At 53.4% G+C, this 19,662-nt stretch overlaps 1 protein-coding gene across 1 annotated transcript; it reads right to left on the bottom strand.

The window, feature by feature from the left end:
- Positions 1-1,004: 1,004 nt before the first annotated feature.
- On the bottom strand, positions 1,005-17,961 carry LOC128826676 (zinc finger protein ZFP2-like). Its single transcript, XM_054010106.1, has 2 exons — positions 17,439-17,961; positions 1,005-7,380 (listed from the first exon to the last, which is right to left on the bottom strand). The coding sequence occupies exon 2, from the start codon at positions 7,341-7,343 to the stop codon at positions 5,481-5,483; it is 1,863 nt and encodes a 620-aa protein (XP_053866081.1). The 5' UTR covers positions 7,344-7,380; positions 17,439-17,961; the 3' UTR covers positions 1,005-5,480.
- Positions 17,962-19,662: the final 1,701 nt, after the last annotated feature.

The raw sequence follows: 19,662 nt of genomic DNA, 5'->3' as shown, positions 1-19,662 counted from the left end.
GTTCTCAGTGGTAGCAGATGACAGAACAAGGAGTAATGGTCTCAAGTTGCAGTGGGGGAAGTTTAGGTTGGATATTAGGAAAAACTTTTTCACTATGAGGGTGGTGAAGCGCTGGAATGTGTTACCTAGGGAGGTGTTGGAATCTCCATCCTTAGAGGTTTTTAAGGCCCAGCTTGACAAAGCCCTGGCTGGGATGATTTAGTTGTTGTTGGTCCTGCTTTGAGCAGGGGGTTGGACTAGATGACCTCCTGAGGTCCTTTCCAACCCTATTATTCTGATTTAGGCCACGTTTATCCATTAGGGTTGTTCCAGGGTGAGCGCCAACCTGACTCCTAGGCTCACCTCGCCCCCCATGCCCGTGGGGGGCGGCTGCAGTTCCACTGGTGGAAGAGAGGCATGTTTGGGAACAGTTGGCATCTTTTGGGTTAGAACTGCTGCCATTCCAAGCAGCAGCCAGACTAGAAGGGGCCCTGCCTGTGGCTGAGCCCCATGGAAACTTGTGACACAAGGAAGGTCAGCCACCCACAGGCACAAAGACCAAATGGACGCACTGGCTCCAGTCTCTGCATTTGGCCATAAAAGTCGGTCATTTTATGCTGGAGCCCACTTGTGCACGTCACAAAGCCACTGTACAGCACCCGGCTTTTCAGGAGTGTCCTAGCACTGCAGGAGGGAGAGGAGGAGGGCTGCGGGTCAGGATTGAGGGTCACTGGCAGCGCTGGGGAGGGACGGACCAGGGCTGGGATAGGGTTGAGGGGCACCTCAGGGCTACGGAGGCAGGGGTTGTGGGTTAGGACACCAGCATTGCTCCAGGAGATGGATTAGGTAACACCTGCCTGTTCTCCCCTTTTCCCTGCCCTACCCCTTCTTCCACAAGCACCAAACTGGGCCCACATTTAAAAACCGGTGGCTCTGGGACAGTGGCAGTAGACCCCCATGGGATAATAGGAGCAACTGGCGAGCTGTGATCAGGACCGGCCCACAGAGCAGAGATGAGACAGAGACACAGTTAAATAACTGTCCTGTAATTAGTGTTGAGGAGCTGAGTGGGGGTCCCCCACCCTTCCCTACAGTAGCAATACAAAAGGGGGACCCGAGGCAGTGAGAGTCCGCGCACAGAGTCCCATGGCTTCGGTGCTGGGGAGTTTAGTGTGGAGCCAGGCACCTCTAGGCCAGCACAGGCGCAGGGTGAGTCTAGGTGCAGGGGGTTGTTGGCCCCGTGTGACCTTCTCTGGGTAAGGTCCTTCCCCAGCCTCCCCCTGCTGATGGGCAGGCACAGCCGTAAGTCCACAGGAACCAGAAGGGAGCTTGGCAGCAGACAGTGCCCAGATATGCTGCCCGGCAGTCACCCCGTGCCCCGAGACGCAGGCAGGCCCAGGTGTGTAGTGACGATGCACCTGGCTCTCCCCAAGGCTGGATGAGTTTCTGGTGCAGGCAGGCCGGGCCCATCCCCTCCTCCCCACACTCCTTCCTGGGTGCAGGTGATGCAGGACCTGCCCAGGAACTTGAAATTTCCCATGACCATTTAAATAATTATCTGTGCCCAGAGGCTGCCCTGCCCCCAACTTCCTGAGGGAGGGTGTGGCCCCCTGGTATGCTGGGAATGGCCAAGCCCTGCAGATGCCAACCAGTTGTGGATGGGCACCCAGCAGCCAGGCCAGGCCCCTGCAGGGGAGGGTTAGTGTTTGGAATCTATACACACTGGGTGTGGCATATGCTGAACCAAACATGCCTGCTACCGAGTGAACACAGTACCCTCAGACCATGGGCCACACATTGCCAACCTGCTGGACCACACCTCACTGCCTAAAACAGAGCAGGGCACGGCCACCACAGCACAGGGGTGCAGCACCCAGTGACAGGCTGCAGCTGTCAGGTGAACCCCCCAGGCACCGCGTGGGTGAACTGCTCAACCCACCGCTGCCTGGGGCAGAGCCCAGCGCTGCCACTTCCTCTGCCAGGTCACATCCCCTGTGCACCCCACAGAGGCTGGGGAGAACATCCCATCGCCAGCAATAGGGCAAGTTACTTCTCCCAGCTGCAGATTCTAGGTGGACCCAGACCACCGACTTGTACCTCCTAGCATTCATCTATCCCTGGGCTGCCCATTGAGCAGCCCCAACCGCATGGGGACAGTGCCCCTTGCTGGGGAACCCCACCAGGCCGCTGCACCTGCCTCTGCTCGCTGCCCCTCACCCCAGCAACTGGCTCTCGCAGGGTATTTTGCAGCAGGCCGGCAGGGCACAGCTAGACTCCCCCTTAGTCCATACGGCCCCCAGCATGATGGATCCCTAGGAACCATTGTAACCAACGTGATATTGCGTCTGCTCCACCGAGCTCCCTGCTACATGGCATGACTCATGGGCAGCTAGGTACCCTGCTGCTGGGAGGGCAGAGTGAGCAACCATCTCCTCCCAGGCACAGCACCGGCTGACACGACTCTCACCCGCCATGCAGGAGCTGCGGGTCTGAGAGCGTCTTCACCTCAGCTACAGCCCGTTGAATTGTCTGGACTGCCCCCCAGGCTTTTCCCACGCTAGCAGTAATCCTCCCCGCACTGAGCCCCAAAACGCAGCCATGGAGAAAACTGCTGGCTGATGGGTGCAATCAGCAGCCGCAGGAGAACCTGGCTCACCCCACACCCTGCTCCCCTGGGGACAGGGGGGAGGTTGTAAACCCTTCTGCTACTGCACACGTGGCGCCGCTGGTCCCATCTCACACATCCTTGTCCTTTCTCCACTGGGGGGTCCCTCTGAGCAGCCTTCGCTACAGAAATGCTCCCCATTGGAGCAGAGAAGGGGGTACTGCGGGGTGGGGATGGAGCAGATAAAGGACAGCTGCCTCCTCATCGACGCTGCACTAACAGGGAGCTGCACAGGGGGGAGGGAGGGGACGCACTGTGTGCCCTGGGGGAGCTGGGTTCCCTGAGGGTCTCCTCAGAAGGCCTGGAGAGGCAGATGGCTCAGGAGCTCTCACAGCCCCAGATGGGACAAGGCTGCTAGGGCATTAACCAGGGGACTCCCCTTCCAGTGCCCTGTTAATGGGTTAAATGGGTGCAGGAAAGGGGGCCGATCCTTGCTGCCCCTGCAGGAGGACTGGCCATTTGAGGAACTGGCTCCACATCTCCTAACCCCCGAGAACAGGGCTGTGTGACACAAGGGCAAGGCCCCCACAGCCCCATCTACATTCCCTCAGCACTAGCACAGGGGAGCTCAGCCACAGGTGGGAAACTCATCGGACTGGGATGGAAAACCCCCAGCAGGATTTGACCCCGGCCCTACTGTGCCAAACCCCAGACAGCTAGAGCTAGAACTGAAGGAGGCAGTCCCTTAGCTGTAGCAGTAGCAGGCATTTATCCTCACACCCCACACGGCTCCTGGGAGCGCCCCACACAGTGGGTACACGTGCACATAAAGGTGTGACTGCAGCAAGCACACCTGCACAAGCAACAGTGGTGGTGGGGATACATCCTGCCGCCTACTCCACACACAGCCAGGCCCGCTGGCTCTGGGTCCACACTCAGGGGCCAGCAGCACCCAACGGCTGCAACTGAACCTCGATCTCACTAGCAAATTGGGTCCTGCCAGGACAGGAGCTGGAGGGGCCGAGGTGACCGACACGATGCCCGGTGTAACTCAGTGCAGACGGGAACACCTGTTACTGGAGCTCCGGCAGGGTGACACTCCCTGGGACTGGTGCTAGCACATGAAAGCACTCCCCAGGTGAGGTACTGTCTACCGGTGGCCTGGGCGCTCCGTAACAAAAGGCAGTGCGTGATCCCACGAGAATGAGCTGGTGTGCTGGACGCATAGGGTCCAGCAACAGCCGCCCCATAGCTCTCGTGTGGGTCACCCAGGGCGCCAGTCTCTCAGCTCGGCTAGCAGGGCCCCCTGAACTCCCACTGGCTGCACATCTCTGCAGTCTGGCACAGCAGGCATCTTTAACCCCTGCCTTCCCAGGGCAGAGGGGCCAGGAACCAGCCTGGCATGGGAGGGCTCATTCAACCCCCCTTTGTAGCTTCTTGTCTCAGAAGGGAAATTGGGGTGCACCCATCGCTTATGTGCTGGTGCTTCTGGATGATATTTAGAGGAACCCCTTCTGCCCTTCGCCCCCTCCCCGACTTACTGTGAGAGAGAAATGCAGGCTGCCAGTCCACTGTTCCTGGCAGATCCTATGAGTGGCCAGGCATAGGGTAGGGAGCAAGATCCGTCCACTCGCAGCGAGGATGGGGGTGGGGGTGGGGAATCCAGACTTTCTGTTGACACCTATTTAACCCGAGCATGGAGAAGTGTCAGACCCAACACCCACCCAGAGCTGAGAACTCCCCGCACCGACTCTCCAGTCCCCAAGGCAGCTCTCCAGACCAGCAGAGCAGACAGCACATGGGAGTGGGCCTGGCACCAGCTAGCAGCGAAGTGGCTCTGGGCTATAATTCACATTGTACGCCATTCTGGCATGTGCACACTTAGCGCAGGCTCAGAGAGCCCGATCTGGATGTGATGTAAGTTGTTTTCTTACTACGACACCAAGAGAGGGGAAAAGATTTGAGCAGATCTCATTACCTCCCCTTCTGTCTGTGGAGCGATGGGTGTGACTCGGTCACGTACGCATCCCAGCGCCCACGGGCTGGAGGTGCCAGACGCGAGGGGCTGTAGCCCAGCCCTCACCCTGTGGGTTCAGTTCCCACAGGAAAGCAACCCAGCATCCAAAACTGGGTGGATGGGGGCTTGACTCCCCAGCCCTCATTGCAGTGGGGTACAGCGAGCAGAAGCTCCGCTCAGCTCCAGGCAGCTGGGAGCCCTGTCACTGACTGAGAAGGAACCTGCTTTCCCATCCCCCTGGGGCTCACCCAGGAGCCCAGAAAGCCCCTCCCAGCTACACGGGGAGTTGCCAGCTTGCGATCCCCTGGCAGGGACCATGCTATCCAAGGAGAGGAACCCTGGGTCACAGGGATGCTGATGGAGCAGCCCCAAGGGGCCATCCTGGCTGTGCCCAGTCTGTGTGTTGATCCTGTCGGGAGGCTGCCATGGGGCAATGGCACAGAGATGGGGCTCACAAACCCCTTTCTAGCTGGGGAGCACAGAGGAGACAGTCTGGCCCCCTGCAGGACAGGCATGGAGCAAACCCCTCACTGAGGAGCCAACCATTCCTCCCTTTCCCCGAGCTCCAGGGAGTGCCCAGAGAAGGGCCACGGGGCCCTGGAGCCAAGCAGCGACTCAGGCCAGGGCAACCCAGCCCTCCGCAGACCTTTAGCCCATACCCAATGCGCACATAGGAGCTTTCAGTGCCACTTATAGTGTGAGGGTGTGGCCTGACTGGACTGCTCCTCCCAGCATGCACTGCTTCACCCTAATGCACGAGGGACTGCAGTGCACGTTGGGAGATGTAGCCTCCATGGGCCCAGCTAGAGTGGCACCACTGGGAGTTGCATGCAGCCTGGGCCGCACTCCCCGGCGGGGCATGCTGGAGCAGGAGCCGGGTCAGCCGTCGCGGTGCACACGCTGGTGCTGCAGCAGGTTGGAGGGGTGGGCAAAGCCCTTGTCGCAGACACTGCACTTGTAGGGGGTCTCGCCCGTGTGCACCTTCTCGTGCACCGTCAGGTAGGCCAGGTCCTTGAAGAACTTGTCGCAGAAGCTGCACTTGTAGGGGCGCTCCTCGCTATGCACCCGGTGGTGCTGCAGCAGCAGCGAGGGCCGGGCAAAGGCCTTCTGGCACACCTCGCACTTGTAGGGCCGCTCGCCCGTGTGCGAGCGCTCGTGGATCACCAGGTAGGACGACTGCTTGAAGGCTTTGCCGCAGGTCTTGCAGACAAAGGGGCGCTCGCCGGTGTGCACCCGCTCATGCGAGGAGAGGGCGTTGGACTGCTTGAAGCCCTTGCCGCAGATGGGGCAGACGAAGGGCCGGTCGCCGGTGTGAACCCGCTCGTGCACCTTGAGGCTGTGACCGTAGGTGAACTTCTTGCCGCAGACGCCGCAGACGTGGGGCTTATCGTCGCAGTGCTGGCGCTGATGCAGCAGCAGCGAGTTGGAGGTGGGGAAGTCCTTCCCGCAGTCGCCGCATTTGAAGGGCTTCTCGGTGCAGTGGGTGAGCATGTGGCGCTGCAGCTCGTAGGGCGTCTTGAAGCTCTTGTCGCAGCAGGCGCACTGGTAGGGGCGCTCGCCGGTGTGAATGCGCCGGTGCTCCTGGAGGTTGGACGAGCGCTTGAACTTCTTGCCGCACATCTCGCAGTGGAAGGGCCGCTCCTCGGTGTGCACCAGCCGGTGGCTCTTGAAGTCCGAGTGGCGCTTGAAGGAGGCCTCACAGAGGTCGCAGTGGAAGGGCCGCTCCTCGTTGTGCACCACTTCATGGCTGAACAGCTCCCAGGCCCGCTTGAAGGTCTTCTCGCACACGCTGCACGCGAAGGGCTTGTCGTCCACGATCACCTCCCGGATCTCCAGCTGGGGGCCTGCCCGCCTCAGGTGTGGCGGCAGCACCACCCCCTCATCCAGCTCACCCGCCGCGCTGCCCAGCACCAGCTTGGCCGTGGAGTAGATCCCGTGCTCATCGATCAGCTGCACGAAGTCCGGCTTGGGGCGGGCGGTGCCGGGCCCAGCCAACCTGGGGGAGCTGAACCTCTTCTCCTCCTCTTCCCCCCACTCCAGTGCCAGGCCCTGGTCTTGCTCCTCCTCCTGCTTCATTGCCAGGCCCTGCCCCTCCTCCTCCCGCTTCAATGCCAAGCCCTGCGCCTCCTCCTCCCCCTCTGGTGCCGGGTCCTGCCCCTCCTCCCCACTGCACTGGCGGAGTGGGAGGGAGGGCCCCACGTTGCCAGGCCCTGCCTCCTGGCCATTCTCCAAGGGTCTTTTCTTCCTCCGGAAGTTGCTGGCTTGGCCTCGCAGCAGCCGTAGCCTTTTGCCCTGAGAGGGCCCTGGCTCCTCGGCAGTGGCTGGCTGCCCCCTGTCCTGGCTTGGGGACACAGTAACCTTGCCAGGGGCCAGCTTCATGTACAGCCGGTGCTTCCGCCGGAACGGCCTGCGGGGCTGTGGTTCCCCTGGAGCCGGGGACTGGGGTGGCTCCTGGCACAGAGGGGACACCACCTCCTCTTCTCCCCCGTTCTGGTTCTGGCCTGACTCATCAGTGTCCTGGGGGGTGGCAGGGCTATGCTCCCCTTGGCACCGGCTGGGTGGGCAAAGAGGGGGAGAACTCCCGGGTCGCCCTGGAGAGCTCCCCACCATCGCTGGATCCCGCACGCTTCCACTCCGCTCCCAGGCCCCGTCTTCCTTCTCCGACCAGCCCGCCTGGACCATCCGGATACAGCTCAGCGGGGACGGGGCCTTGCTGGCAGGAGAAGCCAGATCATCCTCCATGACTGTGGGTGCCAGCCCCCGTTCCAGGCAGGATCCTCTGCAAAAGAGCAGGATGGAGAATTAAGAGCCTGGCACGGCCACCTTCACACTAGCAAGGCCCACTACTCCTGCCCTAGCACTACCCGCCCAGGCCTGCCTCTCCCTCTGCCCCCACCTCCCTCCGCCCAGCTCCCTGCCCAATCTCCAGGCACCTATTCCAGTGAGAAAGGGCTTTTCCATGGCTCACCTGCAGCAGTTACCATGCTAATCAGCTCACCAGAGGCAGAGAGGGAATGGGGCAACACCCGCACCAGCCGGACACGTGGATGGGAGGGAAGTGCATGGTGAATGATGGAGGGAGGGGAGGATACAGGGTATGGCCCTTCCCCCATCGGCCATTACCCGGGTCTATGCCATTCCCACACATGATGTCCTACCACCCCTTTGGCCAAGTGGAGTAGCTCAGACACGGGCACAACTGTTCCAGGGACGGGAGGGTGAAAACCAAATCTAGGTGGGCGAGAGCTGGGCGAGCAGAGACAGGGATGGGAGTGGAGAACAAGGAGCAGGACAGGAGGGGATTCAAGGCATGGTCAGGATGACACATGGCTCACATCCACATAATGCTCCCTCTGGGATGCTCTCCCCCCCTGGGGGCTCCTGGGTTCCCCTGCCCCCATTCCTCCCCCATGTGTGAGGGGGGCCCCACCCTATGGTCCCCTAGAGGAAGTATCCAGGACAGGACAGGGCTCAGGACAGGGTCACTGCACCAGGAATTAGCACTCTGTCCTGGATGACTGGAGGCCTCGGCCATGGGGGCAGTCTGTATCCAGGCTCACTGTGGTGGGACCCATCAGCCTCAGCGACTCTCTTGGGGAGGGGAGGGGAGGAGGTGCAGGCAGCAAGGAGCTGTCCTGCTGCATGGACCAGGCAGAACCCAATGAGCTCGCCCAGCATGATAACCCCCTGCCGGATGGCTGAGCCTGCCGCCCAAGGCAGCACACCACTCCCTGGCAGGGAGCCTGCGGGACCCACACCCAAGGCTGCGGGAGGCAGAGCGACCTTCTGCATTCAAGGAGGGAGGGGAGGGGGAAAAGGTGTGGGGGGCCAAGACTCTGCCTCCCAGAGAGGAGCCCCAAGGTCCTGCCGTGACTACACCTGGCCAGTGCAGAGGAACTTGCCCTCACCAGCAGAGGCCAGGTGTAGATAAATCTCTGATAATTTTCATATGACTTTACATTGTGCCTCTTCATATAACCTTGTGGTGGGTCTACCCACGTGTGACCTCTGTTTTCATGGGACTTTGTATCAAAGAATCATTTAGAAACTTTGCATTGCCCTTGGTATAATATTATAGCCCCTAAGGATAGAATAAGATAGAAGAAAAATTTATTTTTGCTAGCAGTAGAACAAGAGCTCTCCCTCCCCACTCTTAATCAATTGCCCTGTTGAATGAATGAGGTGTGGATGAGCAAGGCATGGAAGGCAGCACCTCCAGACAGCCTCAACTGTTGGAGAGGGGCTGGAAGCCAGACCCAAGGACAATAAAACGTGTCAAGTGGGCTCATTAAAAACAAGCAGACATACCGAGGGCCTCGGGGGTTAGAAGCAAGCACCTTCTTTTGAAAACACCCTCTTTGCAGCATTGGGACAACACTCAAAAGAAAGCAGCACAAAGGACCAATGGACACAGAGTTTGAAGCTGGTATAGATTTGCATAAGAGGAAAGCTGCTATAAAAGTGAGGTGTCTTGCAGAGGACCCCGGGTCTCATCTTGTCAACATGGGAGCATCGATCCGGATTGGCAGAAACCTGGCTCCACCCCCTCCCCCATCTAACTCACCTGGCCAGTGAAGTTAAGGGGAGCAACTAATTGGTAACAACAAGACGGAGTGTGTTTGTGTGTGTGTGTGTGTGAGTGTAAGTGTAATATATTATATGCATATAATACAGTGTTAATGAATACATGTATTACTAATAAATGTGACATTTTGTCTTATTCCCCCTGAAAAGATCCTGTGCAGTACTTTAAGTACAACACAGGACGTTCACAGCTCACTCACACTGAGGGACAGGCCAAAGATACCCGACGCCCTGCGCAGGGCACGATCCGATGCCACTCCTCCCACACCCACTGGCTCAGGAGCTGGGGGGGGGGCCTGCATCCCTCTATCTGGGGGCACCCACACCCCAGAAAGGTCCTGCAACAGCAGGAAAGGATCCTGCTAAAGCATTTCAGGGCCAGGCTCGGTTCATGTGACACCAAGCATGACAGTATGGACCTGCGTCACCCCGTCCCAACCATCGCCTCCGCGGCCTCCTCAGCAGCACCAGGACAGACAACAAGGGACTGTCTCCATGCAGAGTTGTGCCTGTTTAACCATAAAAATGGCCATGCTGGGTCCGACCAAAGGTCCATCTAGCCCCGTATCCTGCCCTCCGACCGTGGCCAATGCCAGGTGCCCCTGAGGGAATGAACAGAACAGGGCAATTCTTGAGTGATCCACTGTCGTCCACTCCCAGCTTATGGCAATCAGAGGTTTAGGGACACTCTGAGTGTGGGGTTGCATCCCTGCCCATGTTGGCTAATAGCCATTGATGGGCCTATTCTCCATCAAGCTTCTCTAATTCATTTTTGAACCCAGTTATACTTTTGGCCTTCATAACATCCCCTGGCAACGAGTTCCAGAGGCTGACTGTGCATTGCGTGAAGAAATACTTCCCTATGTTTGTTTTAAACCTGCTGCCTATTAATTTCATTGGATGACCCCTAGTTCTTGTGCTATGTGAAGGGGTAAAGAACACTTGCCCATTCACTTTCTTCACACCATTCGTGATTTTATAGACTTCTATTGCATCTCCCCTTAGCTGCCTCGTTTCTAAGCTGAACAGTCCCAGTGTTTTTAATATCCCCTAATATAGAAGCTGTTGCATACGTCTAATCATTTTTGTTACCCTTCTCTGTACCAATTCTAAAATATCTTTTTTGAGATGGGGCAGTCAGAACTGCACGCAGTATTCAAGGTGTGGGCGTACCATGGATTTATACAGAGGCATTATGATATTTTCTGTCTTATTACCTATCCTTTCCTAATGATTTATAACATTGTCAGCTTTTTGGACTGCTGCAATACATTGAGCGGATGTTTTCAGAGAACTATCCACGATGATTCTAAGAGCTCTTTCTTGAGTGGTAACAGCTAGTTTAGATCTCATCATTTGTATATATTGTCAGGATTGAGTTTTACAATGTGTATTACTTTGCATTTATCAACACTGAATTTCATCTGCCATTTTGTTGCCCAGTCACCTCATTTTGCGAGATCCCTTTGTAACTCTTCGCAGTCAGCTTTGGACTTAACTATCTTGAGTAATTTTGTATCGTCTGGGAATCTTTACCAGGTCACTGCTTACCCCTTTTTCCAGGTCATTTACGAATATGTTGAACAGCACTGGTCCCAGTACAGATCTGCTATTTATCTCTCACCACTGTGAAAACTGACCATTTATTCCTACCCTTTGTTTCCCATCTTTTAACCAGTTACTGATCCATAAGACGACCTTACCACCAGTCCCAGAACTGCTTACTTTGCTTAAGAGCCTTTGCTGAGGGACCTTAGCAAAGGCTTTCTGAAAGTCCAAGTACACAATATCCACTGGATCAGCCATATGCACATGTTTGTTGACTCCCTCAAAGAATTCTAATAGTTTGGTGAGGCATGATTTCCCTTTACAAAAGCTGTGCTGACACTTCCCAATCTCTGAGTCTGATAATTCTGTTCTTTACTATAGTTTCAACCAATGTGTCTGGTACTGAAGTTGGGCTTACCAGCCTATAATTGCCAGGATCGCCTCTGGAGCCTTTTAAAAAAAAATTAGGATTACATTGGCTATCCTCCAGTCATCTGGTAGACTGATTTAAGCGATAGGTTACATACCACAGTTAATATTTCTGCAATTTCATATTTGAGTTTCTTCAGAAATCTTGGTTGAATAAACAATAGTAAGTTCTCAGGAAGAGATAGTAATTTATTCATTTGTTCCAAAACTTCCTCTATCGACACCTCAATCTGGGACAGTTCTTCAGATTTTTCACCTAAAAAGAATGACTCAGGTGTGAGAATCTCCCTCACGTCCTCTGCTGTGAAGACCGATGCAAAGAATTCATTTAGCTCCTCCACAACAACCTCTATTTCCTTGAATACTCCTTTAGCACCTTGATCAGCCAGAAGCCCCAATGATTGTTTGGCAGGCTTCCTGCTTCTGATTTACTTACAATTTCTTTTTTGTTGTTAGTTGCTGTCGTTTGTTAGTTGTTCTTCAAATTCTTTTTTGGCCTGCCTCATTATACTTTTACACTCAACTTGCCAGAGTTTATGCTCCTTTCTATTTTCCTCAATAGGATTTGACTTCCAATTTTTAAAAAAGACATCTTTGTTGCCTCTAACTCCCTCTTTTACTCTGTTGATTAGCCATAGTGGCATTTTTTGGTCCTCTTACTGTCCTCTCTCTTTAAACTATTATTTGGGGTATACATATAGTTTAAGCCCCTATTATGGGATTTGTAAAAAAGTTTCCATGCAGCTTGCAGGCATGTTACTCTTGTGATTGTTCCTTTTAATTTCTGTTTAACAAGCCTCTTCATTTTTGTGTCATTCCCCTTTTTGCAGTTTAATACTATGGCATAGGTTTCTTTGGTATTTTTCCCCCTACAAGGATGTGAAATTCAATTACACTCTGGTGGCCATTACCAAGTGGTTCAGCTATATTCACCTCTTGGACCAGATCCTGTGCACCACTTAGGACTAAATCAAGAATTGCCTCTCCTCTGGTGGGTTCCAGGACTACCTGCTCCAAGAAGCAGTCATTCATGGTGTCTAGAAACTTTATCTGTGCATCCCATTCTGAGGTGACGTGTACACAGTCAATATGGGGATAACTGAAATCCCCCATTATTACTGAGTTTTCTGTAGATTATTTAATTTCCCTCAGCATTTCTCAATCACCTTTACCATCTCGGTCAGGTGGTCAGTTGCATATTCCTACTGATATTAGTCAAGCATGGAATGTTTATCCGTAGAGATTCTATGGTACTGTTTGATTAATTTAAGATTTTTTTCTATATTTGACTCTTTGCTTTCTTTCACATATTCTACCACTCCCCCACCAGCATGGCCTACTCTGTCATCCTTACATATTTTTTACCCTCAAAAAGAAGAACAGGAGTACTTGTGGCACCTTAGAGACTAACAAATTTATTAGAGCATAAGCTTTTGTGGACTACAGCCCACTTCTTCGGATGCATATAGAATGGAACATATATTGAGGAGATATATTGCGGATACAGACTAACACGGCTGCTACTCTGAAACATATTTTTTACCCTGGTATTCCTGTGTCCCATTGATTATTATCTTTCCACCACCTTTCTGTGATGCCTATTATATCAATATCCTCATTTAATATGAGGCACCCAAGTTCACCCATCTTCATGTTTAGATTTCTTGCATTTGTATACAAGCTCTTATCAAATTTGTCAATATTTAGCCCTCTGCTTTCATGTGGTGTAACTGGATAGGACTCTTTTGTTTGACTGTTTCTCTTTGGTTCCTACCTGTATTTATCAACTTCTATCTTCACCTGTCTACTAGAATATAGAGTATCCTCCAATAAATCCTCGAGTAAGGGATGTGTCTGTCTGAACTGCATGCTTCTGCACATCAGCACTACCACTGCAAACCGGTTCAGTTAAACTGGCACCTAAGGCCCCATGGATGCCCCTGCTGGACACAAGTCACCCCCACAGGTTGGTTTGGGCCAATCCCCCTGCAAGCCAGGATCATGATTGTAGCAACAAGAGAGCCTCCATGCAGCCACCAGCGCCGCGCCAGCTGGCTATACCCGCTGAGCTGAGGGGCACAGGAGGTCACCCCGATGGGCAGGCAACCGACCTGCAGCACTGACATTGAAAACAGTGATATGAGGTGCCTGAAGCAATTCACAGGTTGACACTGACTCTGCCCCAATGCACAGAAGGCTGATCCACCCCCCATAGGGTGCACACAGTGGTTTCTTCCTTCTCAGAGGGTGCACACTGTGGTCTCCCCCATCCTCATCCTATGCCCCCACAAAGGGGGCACACGCACACACAAAAAATGGTCTCTCCCACCCCACCCCCGATAGGGAGCACAGACACAATGATTTCCCCCATCCTCCCCATACAGCACACACACACTGGTCTCCCCCACATCTCCCCCATAGGATACATTCACAGATAATGGTCTCCCCTATCCCCAGGGCATAGAGCACGCATACACACACACACACGTCTCCCTCATTGGGGACACATAGGCTTGGGAAGGATGGCTTTCACCAAGCTAACCCTTCAAGAGTCCCGTTTAAACCTCATTTCTTCAAGCCTTGGGCAATATCCACAGATATTACACCACAGGTCTTTGGGATCTCTCAGAGATGCTCAACCCACATCGGCTGTCTCCCTTGGTTTGGGTTAACTCAAATCCCACTTCTGGGGCAACTGTGTGACCCCCCCCCCCCCCCCCCGACTCCTTTTGGGTACCCAACCTGGGTCTTAGTGTTCTCAACACTGGGCCCTACCACCCACAAATTCATCACCCAGTTGGCCTGCGCTACAAGCACCTTAGGCTTCATGTTCACTGACCACATTTTAAGCTCATGGGGACAGATCCCATGGAGTTGTTTCAAACCAATAAGTTATATAAATTCTCCAGCGTAGTGATGTAAGAACAGCCCTACTGGGTCAGATCAATGGTCCGTCTAGCCCAGTATCCTGCTTTCTGACAATGGTCACTGCCAGAGGCTTTAGAGGGAATGAACAGAACAGGGCAATTAGAGCCATTTGTCCTCTGTCATCCAGTCCAGGCTTCTGGAAGTGAGAGTTTTAGGGACACCCAGAGTATGGGGTTGTGTCCCTGACCATCTTGATAGACATATCCTCCATCAACTTCTCCAATTCTTTTTCTGAACCCAGTTATATTTTTGGCCTTCAAAACATCCCTTGGCGACGAGTTGCACAGACTGACTGTGCGTTGTGTGAAGAAGTACTTCCTTATGTTTGTTTTAAACCTGCTGCCTTTTAATTTCATCAGGAGACCCCTGGTTCTTGTGTTATGTGAAGGGGGAAATAACACTTCCTTCACACCCTTCATGATTTTATAGACCTCTGTCATTACCCCCCATTAATCGTCTGTTCTAAGCTGAACAGTCTGTCTTTTCAATCTCTCCTCATATGGAAGTTGTTCCATACCCCTCGTCATTTTTGATGCCCTTCTCTGCACTTTTTCCAATTCTAATATCTTTTTTGATGCCTGCACCTTTTTACCCCATTTGTAGAGAGATTCTCCCATCAGGGTAGTGGCTTCCAAACACATCACACCCTGGATCTTTTGCACACACTGAAACCTTTTCCTAGAAGCTTCAGGTGTCGATTCAAATGTAAGCAACAAAGCCCCCAGTGTCAACTCCATCCAGCTGGCTATATGCCTCTTATAGCTTGGGACCAAATAACAGGGTCAGACAGTGAAGCCAGTCCACAGGGTCAACCAGGTTCAAATTGCAAGCATTCTCAATGGCATCTATATCCCACTTCCCCATAAACTGGGGCAATTTGGTATCTAGACTCCTTGCGTTACTGGCTTCCCATGGTCTCTCCCCACCTACCCCTCTCTGGGAACTTGTGCTCCTTCACTTCTCCCTAGCCAGTTCATGCTGGTGCTGCTCCTCCTCCTGTTTTTACTGTTTCTATCAATCAGCTCACTCTCTTTCATGGTCCTTTAGTGTCTGTTCCTTTAGTTGAAGCTTCCTCACTTCCAGCTCCAATTTCCACTGTTCCAACTCTGGCAATGGGGAGTCAAGTCGTGAGGACACCCTGCTACTGCCTCTGTTGCCCTCAGACTCTCTCAGGACTCCACCTGGGCCTGGACCCTGGCTCGATCACCCTTCTCCGGCCATGCAATGAGCTGGGCCTTGTTTAACTTCCCAACATTTAACCCTCTTTCTGTACACGGCTCTTCTTAGGGAGGTGAATATACACCACTGTTTTGCCTTTTCTTTTGACTAATCTTGTTTTGACTGCTGCAAGTCACTTACTGCAAAATATTATTGGTGTATTCAGCATCCCACCTCTACCACCAACTGTCCCAGGCCCATGGGATCTGTGTTATACCTCAGATTTTGAACAGCTCCTTGGAGGAACCCCATCAGTGTGCCAGACCCCCCCTTCTTCCTTAAGGGTGGGCTACACAGCCTCAAAGCCTCAGCGCCTGGGCCTCTGGGCTCCAGCCCGCCTTCTTCACCCTGTGAGCTCTGCCAGCAAGTCTCATTGAGACAGAGTCCTGTTCAGAGTCTTTTTGCCCTCTCCCGGGATCAAGGCACCTCATCAAGGATTTTCAATGACACCAGGCAGCCCTTTCAAAACAGAGCAGGGTTTATTAGCCAACTGGAACACAGGAGGGCAGTCCTTAGGTTAGCACAGAGAAGCAAAGGTGAAGACAGAATTCAGACTGGCCAAGGCCAGGGCTCCACCCAGCCAAGCTTCTAGAATCCATTTTGGCTCTCTCTCTGTCTGTCTCAGGTGACAGTGTCTGTCTCTCTCCAAAGACCAGCTCTTAACATAGCCACCTGATACATCCCCCTTTGTTCTCCAGCTCAGGGTCTTTCTTTGGTCTGCTTCCTTCCTTTTGGCTGTTGGTTGCTAGGCATGAAAGTCCCTGCTATTCAGGTTTCCATTGTTTTTCAGGATCCTCCATTAATTTTGGATTGGTTTCAGCCAGTCCTTTAACAGCCCATTGATACCATCCCAGACAACAATTACCTGACCCAATGTCTTATGTCATGTCTACTGCTCTTTTTAACCCTTTACATTCTATGCACAGCAATGCAAAACACAAAGAGAAACTGAGGCACGCATATGAATCATACAGATATTAGCAAAATTCCCACATTTGACACACCCTACAGAAGTGGGAGGGGGTGAGGAGGATTCTCCGAAGGACATGCTGAAGGAGTGATTAGAGAGGTAGGAGGAGAATTAGGAGAGGACAGAGTCACAGAAGCCCAAGTAGGACTAGATTGCAAGAAAAATAGCATGGTCAACTGCATCAAAGGTCGGTGGCTGGCGAAGAAGGATGAGGATGGAGCAGTGACTCTTGAAATTTGGTTAGCGACAGGTCACTGGAGATTTTGGTGAGAGCTGCCTCAATGTAGTGTTGGGAGTGGAAGCCGGATTGGAGAGGGCCTCGGATGGAATTGGAGGAAAGGAATTGAGAGAAGAGTGGGCTCAGGGACTTTTGTTTTGGTTTAAAATGGGAACCTACATGGGGAATATTTAACAGGCTCTTCAATCTAGGAGAGAAAGCTTGAACATGACTCAATGGCTGGAAGCTGAAGCCAGACAAATTCAGCCTGGAAATAAGGTGTAAATGTACAATGGGGAAGGTGACGAATCATTGGAAGAAGGTAGGTAACTGGGGTCATGGCAGATTCTTCATCACTTACCATTTCTGAACCCGGACAGGATGTTTTTGTAAGATCTCTGCTCCGGGGATCAGTGTGGGGCAGTTCTCTGGGCCGTGCTAGTTTATGGGAAGGGCCCCTTCTACCTTGGGATCAAGGATTCCTCACAGGGCACATCCACCCTGGTCTTCCCGCCCCATCCACGGCCACCCCAATGGTCTCCCCCATCTCCTCCCTGCCCCCCCGCACATTACTATCCCCCATCTGCTACCCCATCCCCATAGGGTGCATAAGATGGTCTCCCCACATCCCCTTCCTGCCCCCCCCCCATGCACAGTGGTCTCCCCCCCATCTGCAACCACATCCCCCCCTCAGGGTGCACACAATAGTATCCCCCATCTCCATCCACGCCCCGCCCCAATCACCCTCAACACATCATAATCCCCCTCCATCCCCCCCACATAATGGTCTCCCCCATCCGCAAGCCCATCCTCACCCTGGTCTCCCCCATCCTCCCCGGGCGCACAAATGGTCTCGCCCGCCCCGCTGCGCGCATGGGGCGCGGACGGGCCCATTCTCTCCCGGGGAGGGGTGTTTATCTCCGGGGGGCAGTGGGGAACTCACCGGGCCACCACCACCAGCTCGCTCCCCTCTACCCTTCACATCCGGCCGGTGTCTCAGCAAAACGTCTCCCCCGCTCCGCCGACCGTCCAACCAGTCCTTCCCCCCAGCAACACTTCCGAGCTTCAGCACCCGTGCCCACGTGACTAGGGGCAGCCCCACTTCCGGCGCCAGGGAGATAGCCGGAGCTTGGACCCCCCTTCGCTCTGCGCGTGAGAGCGGCTGTGCACATGCGCAGTAACCCCCCCGTCCCTGGGCTGGGCAGTGAGCCTGATCACCCCCGGTCCGCGGCTGCACCGCGACTAATCGATACTCGGTGCCCAGCTGGTGATAATCAATGTCTGGTGCCGATAAACGGCCACTGATCACCAGTAGCTAGGGTGACCAGATGAGGGAAAGACAATATCGGGACACATTAGGGGGGTGCCCGCCGGAAGCCGAGTCAGCCCTGCCGGTGGATATCGGGGCAAATTGTGTCCCGATCACAGATTGGCGGGACGCGGGACAAACCCCGAAATATCGGGTCGTCTGGTACCAGTAGCCGCCCACCAACCGCTAACAGCCCCAATGGCCAGTCCCCAACCAATCGTCAACCAATAAGAGCCCCAACGGCCAGTCCTCAGCAATCAGTAACCGACAACCGATCACTGACAGCCCCAACGGCCAGTCCCCAGCAATCAGTAACCGACAACCGATCACTGACAGCCCCAACGGCCAGTCCCCAACAATCAGTAACCGACAACCGATCACTGACAGCCCCAACGGCCAGTCCCCAACAATCAGTAACCGATCACTGACAGCCCCAATGGCCAGTCCCCAGCAATCAGTAACCGACAACCGATCACTGACAGCCCCAACGGCCAGTCCCCAGCAATCAGTAACCGATCACTGACAGCCCCAACGGCCAGTCCTCAGCAATCAGTAACGGACAACCAACTGCTAACAGCCCCAACGGCCAGTCCCCAGCAATCAGTAACCGACAACCGATCACTGACAGCCCCAATGGCCAGTCCCCAACAATCAGTAACCGACAACCGATCACTGACAGCCCCAACGGCCAGTCCCCAACAATCAGTAACCGACAACCGATCACTGACAGCCCCAACGGCCAGTCCCCAACAATCAGTAACCGACAACCGATCACTGACAGCCCCAACGGCCAGTCCCCAGCAATCAGTAACCGATCACTGACAGCCCCAACGGCCAGTCCCCAGCAATCAGTAACCGACAACCGATCACTGACAGCCCCAACGGCCAGTCCCCAGCAATCAGTAACCGATCACTGACAGCCCCAACGGCCAGTCCCCAGCAATCAGTAACCGACAACCGATCACTGACAGCCCCAACGGCCAGTCCCCAGCAATCAGTAACCGATCACTGACAGCCCCAACGGCCAGTCCCCAGCAATCAGTAACCGACAACCGATCACTGACAGCCCCAACGGCCAGTCCCCAGCAATCAGTAACCGATCACCAACCGCTAACAGCCCCAATGGCCAGTTCCCAACAATCAGGAACCCATCACCAACCGCTAACAACCCCAGCGGCCCATCCCCAGCAATCAGTAACTAATCACCAACCACTAAGAGCCCCTATCAGTAACCAATCCTTTATAGGTCACCAATAATCTGCTGTACGTTACAGCAATCAGCCATCCGTAGTAATCAGTAATCAATTCGAGCCATCGGTAATCAATGCCCTGTCACAGCAATTTATAATAGCCATCAATAATCAAATAATCATCAAGAATCAGCCACTATCTAATCAACCAGCAATCAACAGCAATCAATAATTAACCTGAGTAATCAGTGATGTGCCCCATCACAGCACTTAGTAACTGATAATAGTAACCATTATCAACTACAGTCAGGAGTAATCAATCATCCATCATAACAATCAATAATCAGTAATAATAATAATCAATTACAATAATCAGTATTACATCACAGTAATCAGCAAGCAATCATTTTAATAGTCAGTTTTAATAATCACTAATCAGTGATCCAGCTTATTAGTGAACAATCAATAATTGATCATTACTAGGTTATAATAGCAGTGATCAATATAAATAATCAGCAATCAGTAACAAAAAACAGTAATCGTTTAATTACTGATCAAAATAATTGCTAGTAAACAATAATCAAAAAGCAATTAGAATAGTAATCTATAACTGGATAGCAATAATAGTTAGCTGTAGATATCAGTATTAATAATAATAACTGATCAGA

The sequence above is a fragment of the Malaclemys terrapin genome, chromosome 20, assembly GCF_027887155.1.
Source record: "Malaclemys terrapin pileata isolate rMalTer1 chromosome 20, rMalTer1.hap1, whole genome shotgun sequence".
Taxonomy (NCBI): Eukaryota; Metazoa; Chordata; order Testudines; family Emydidae; genus Malaclemys; species Malaclemys terrapin.
This window is presented reverse-complemented; position numbering and strand designations above follow the sequence as displayed.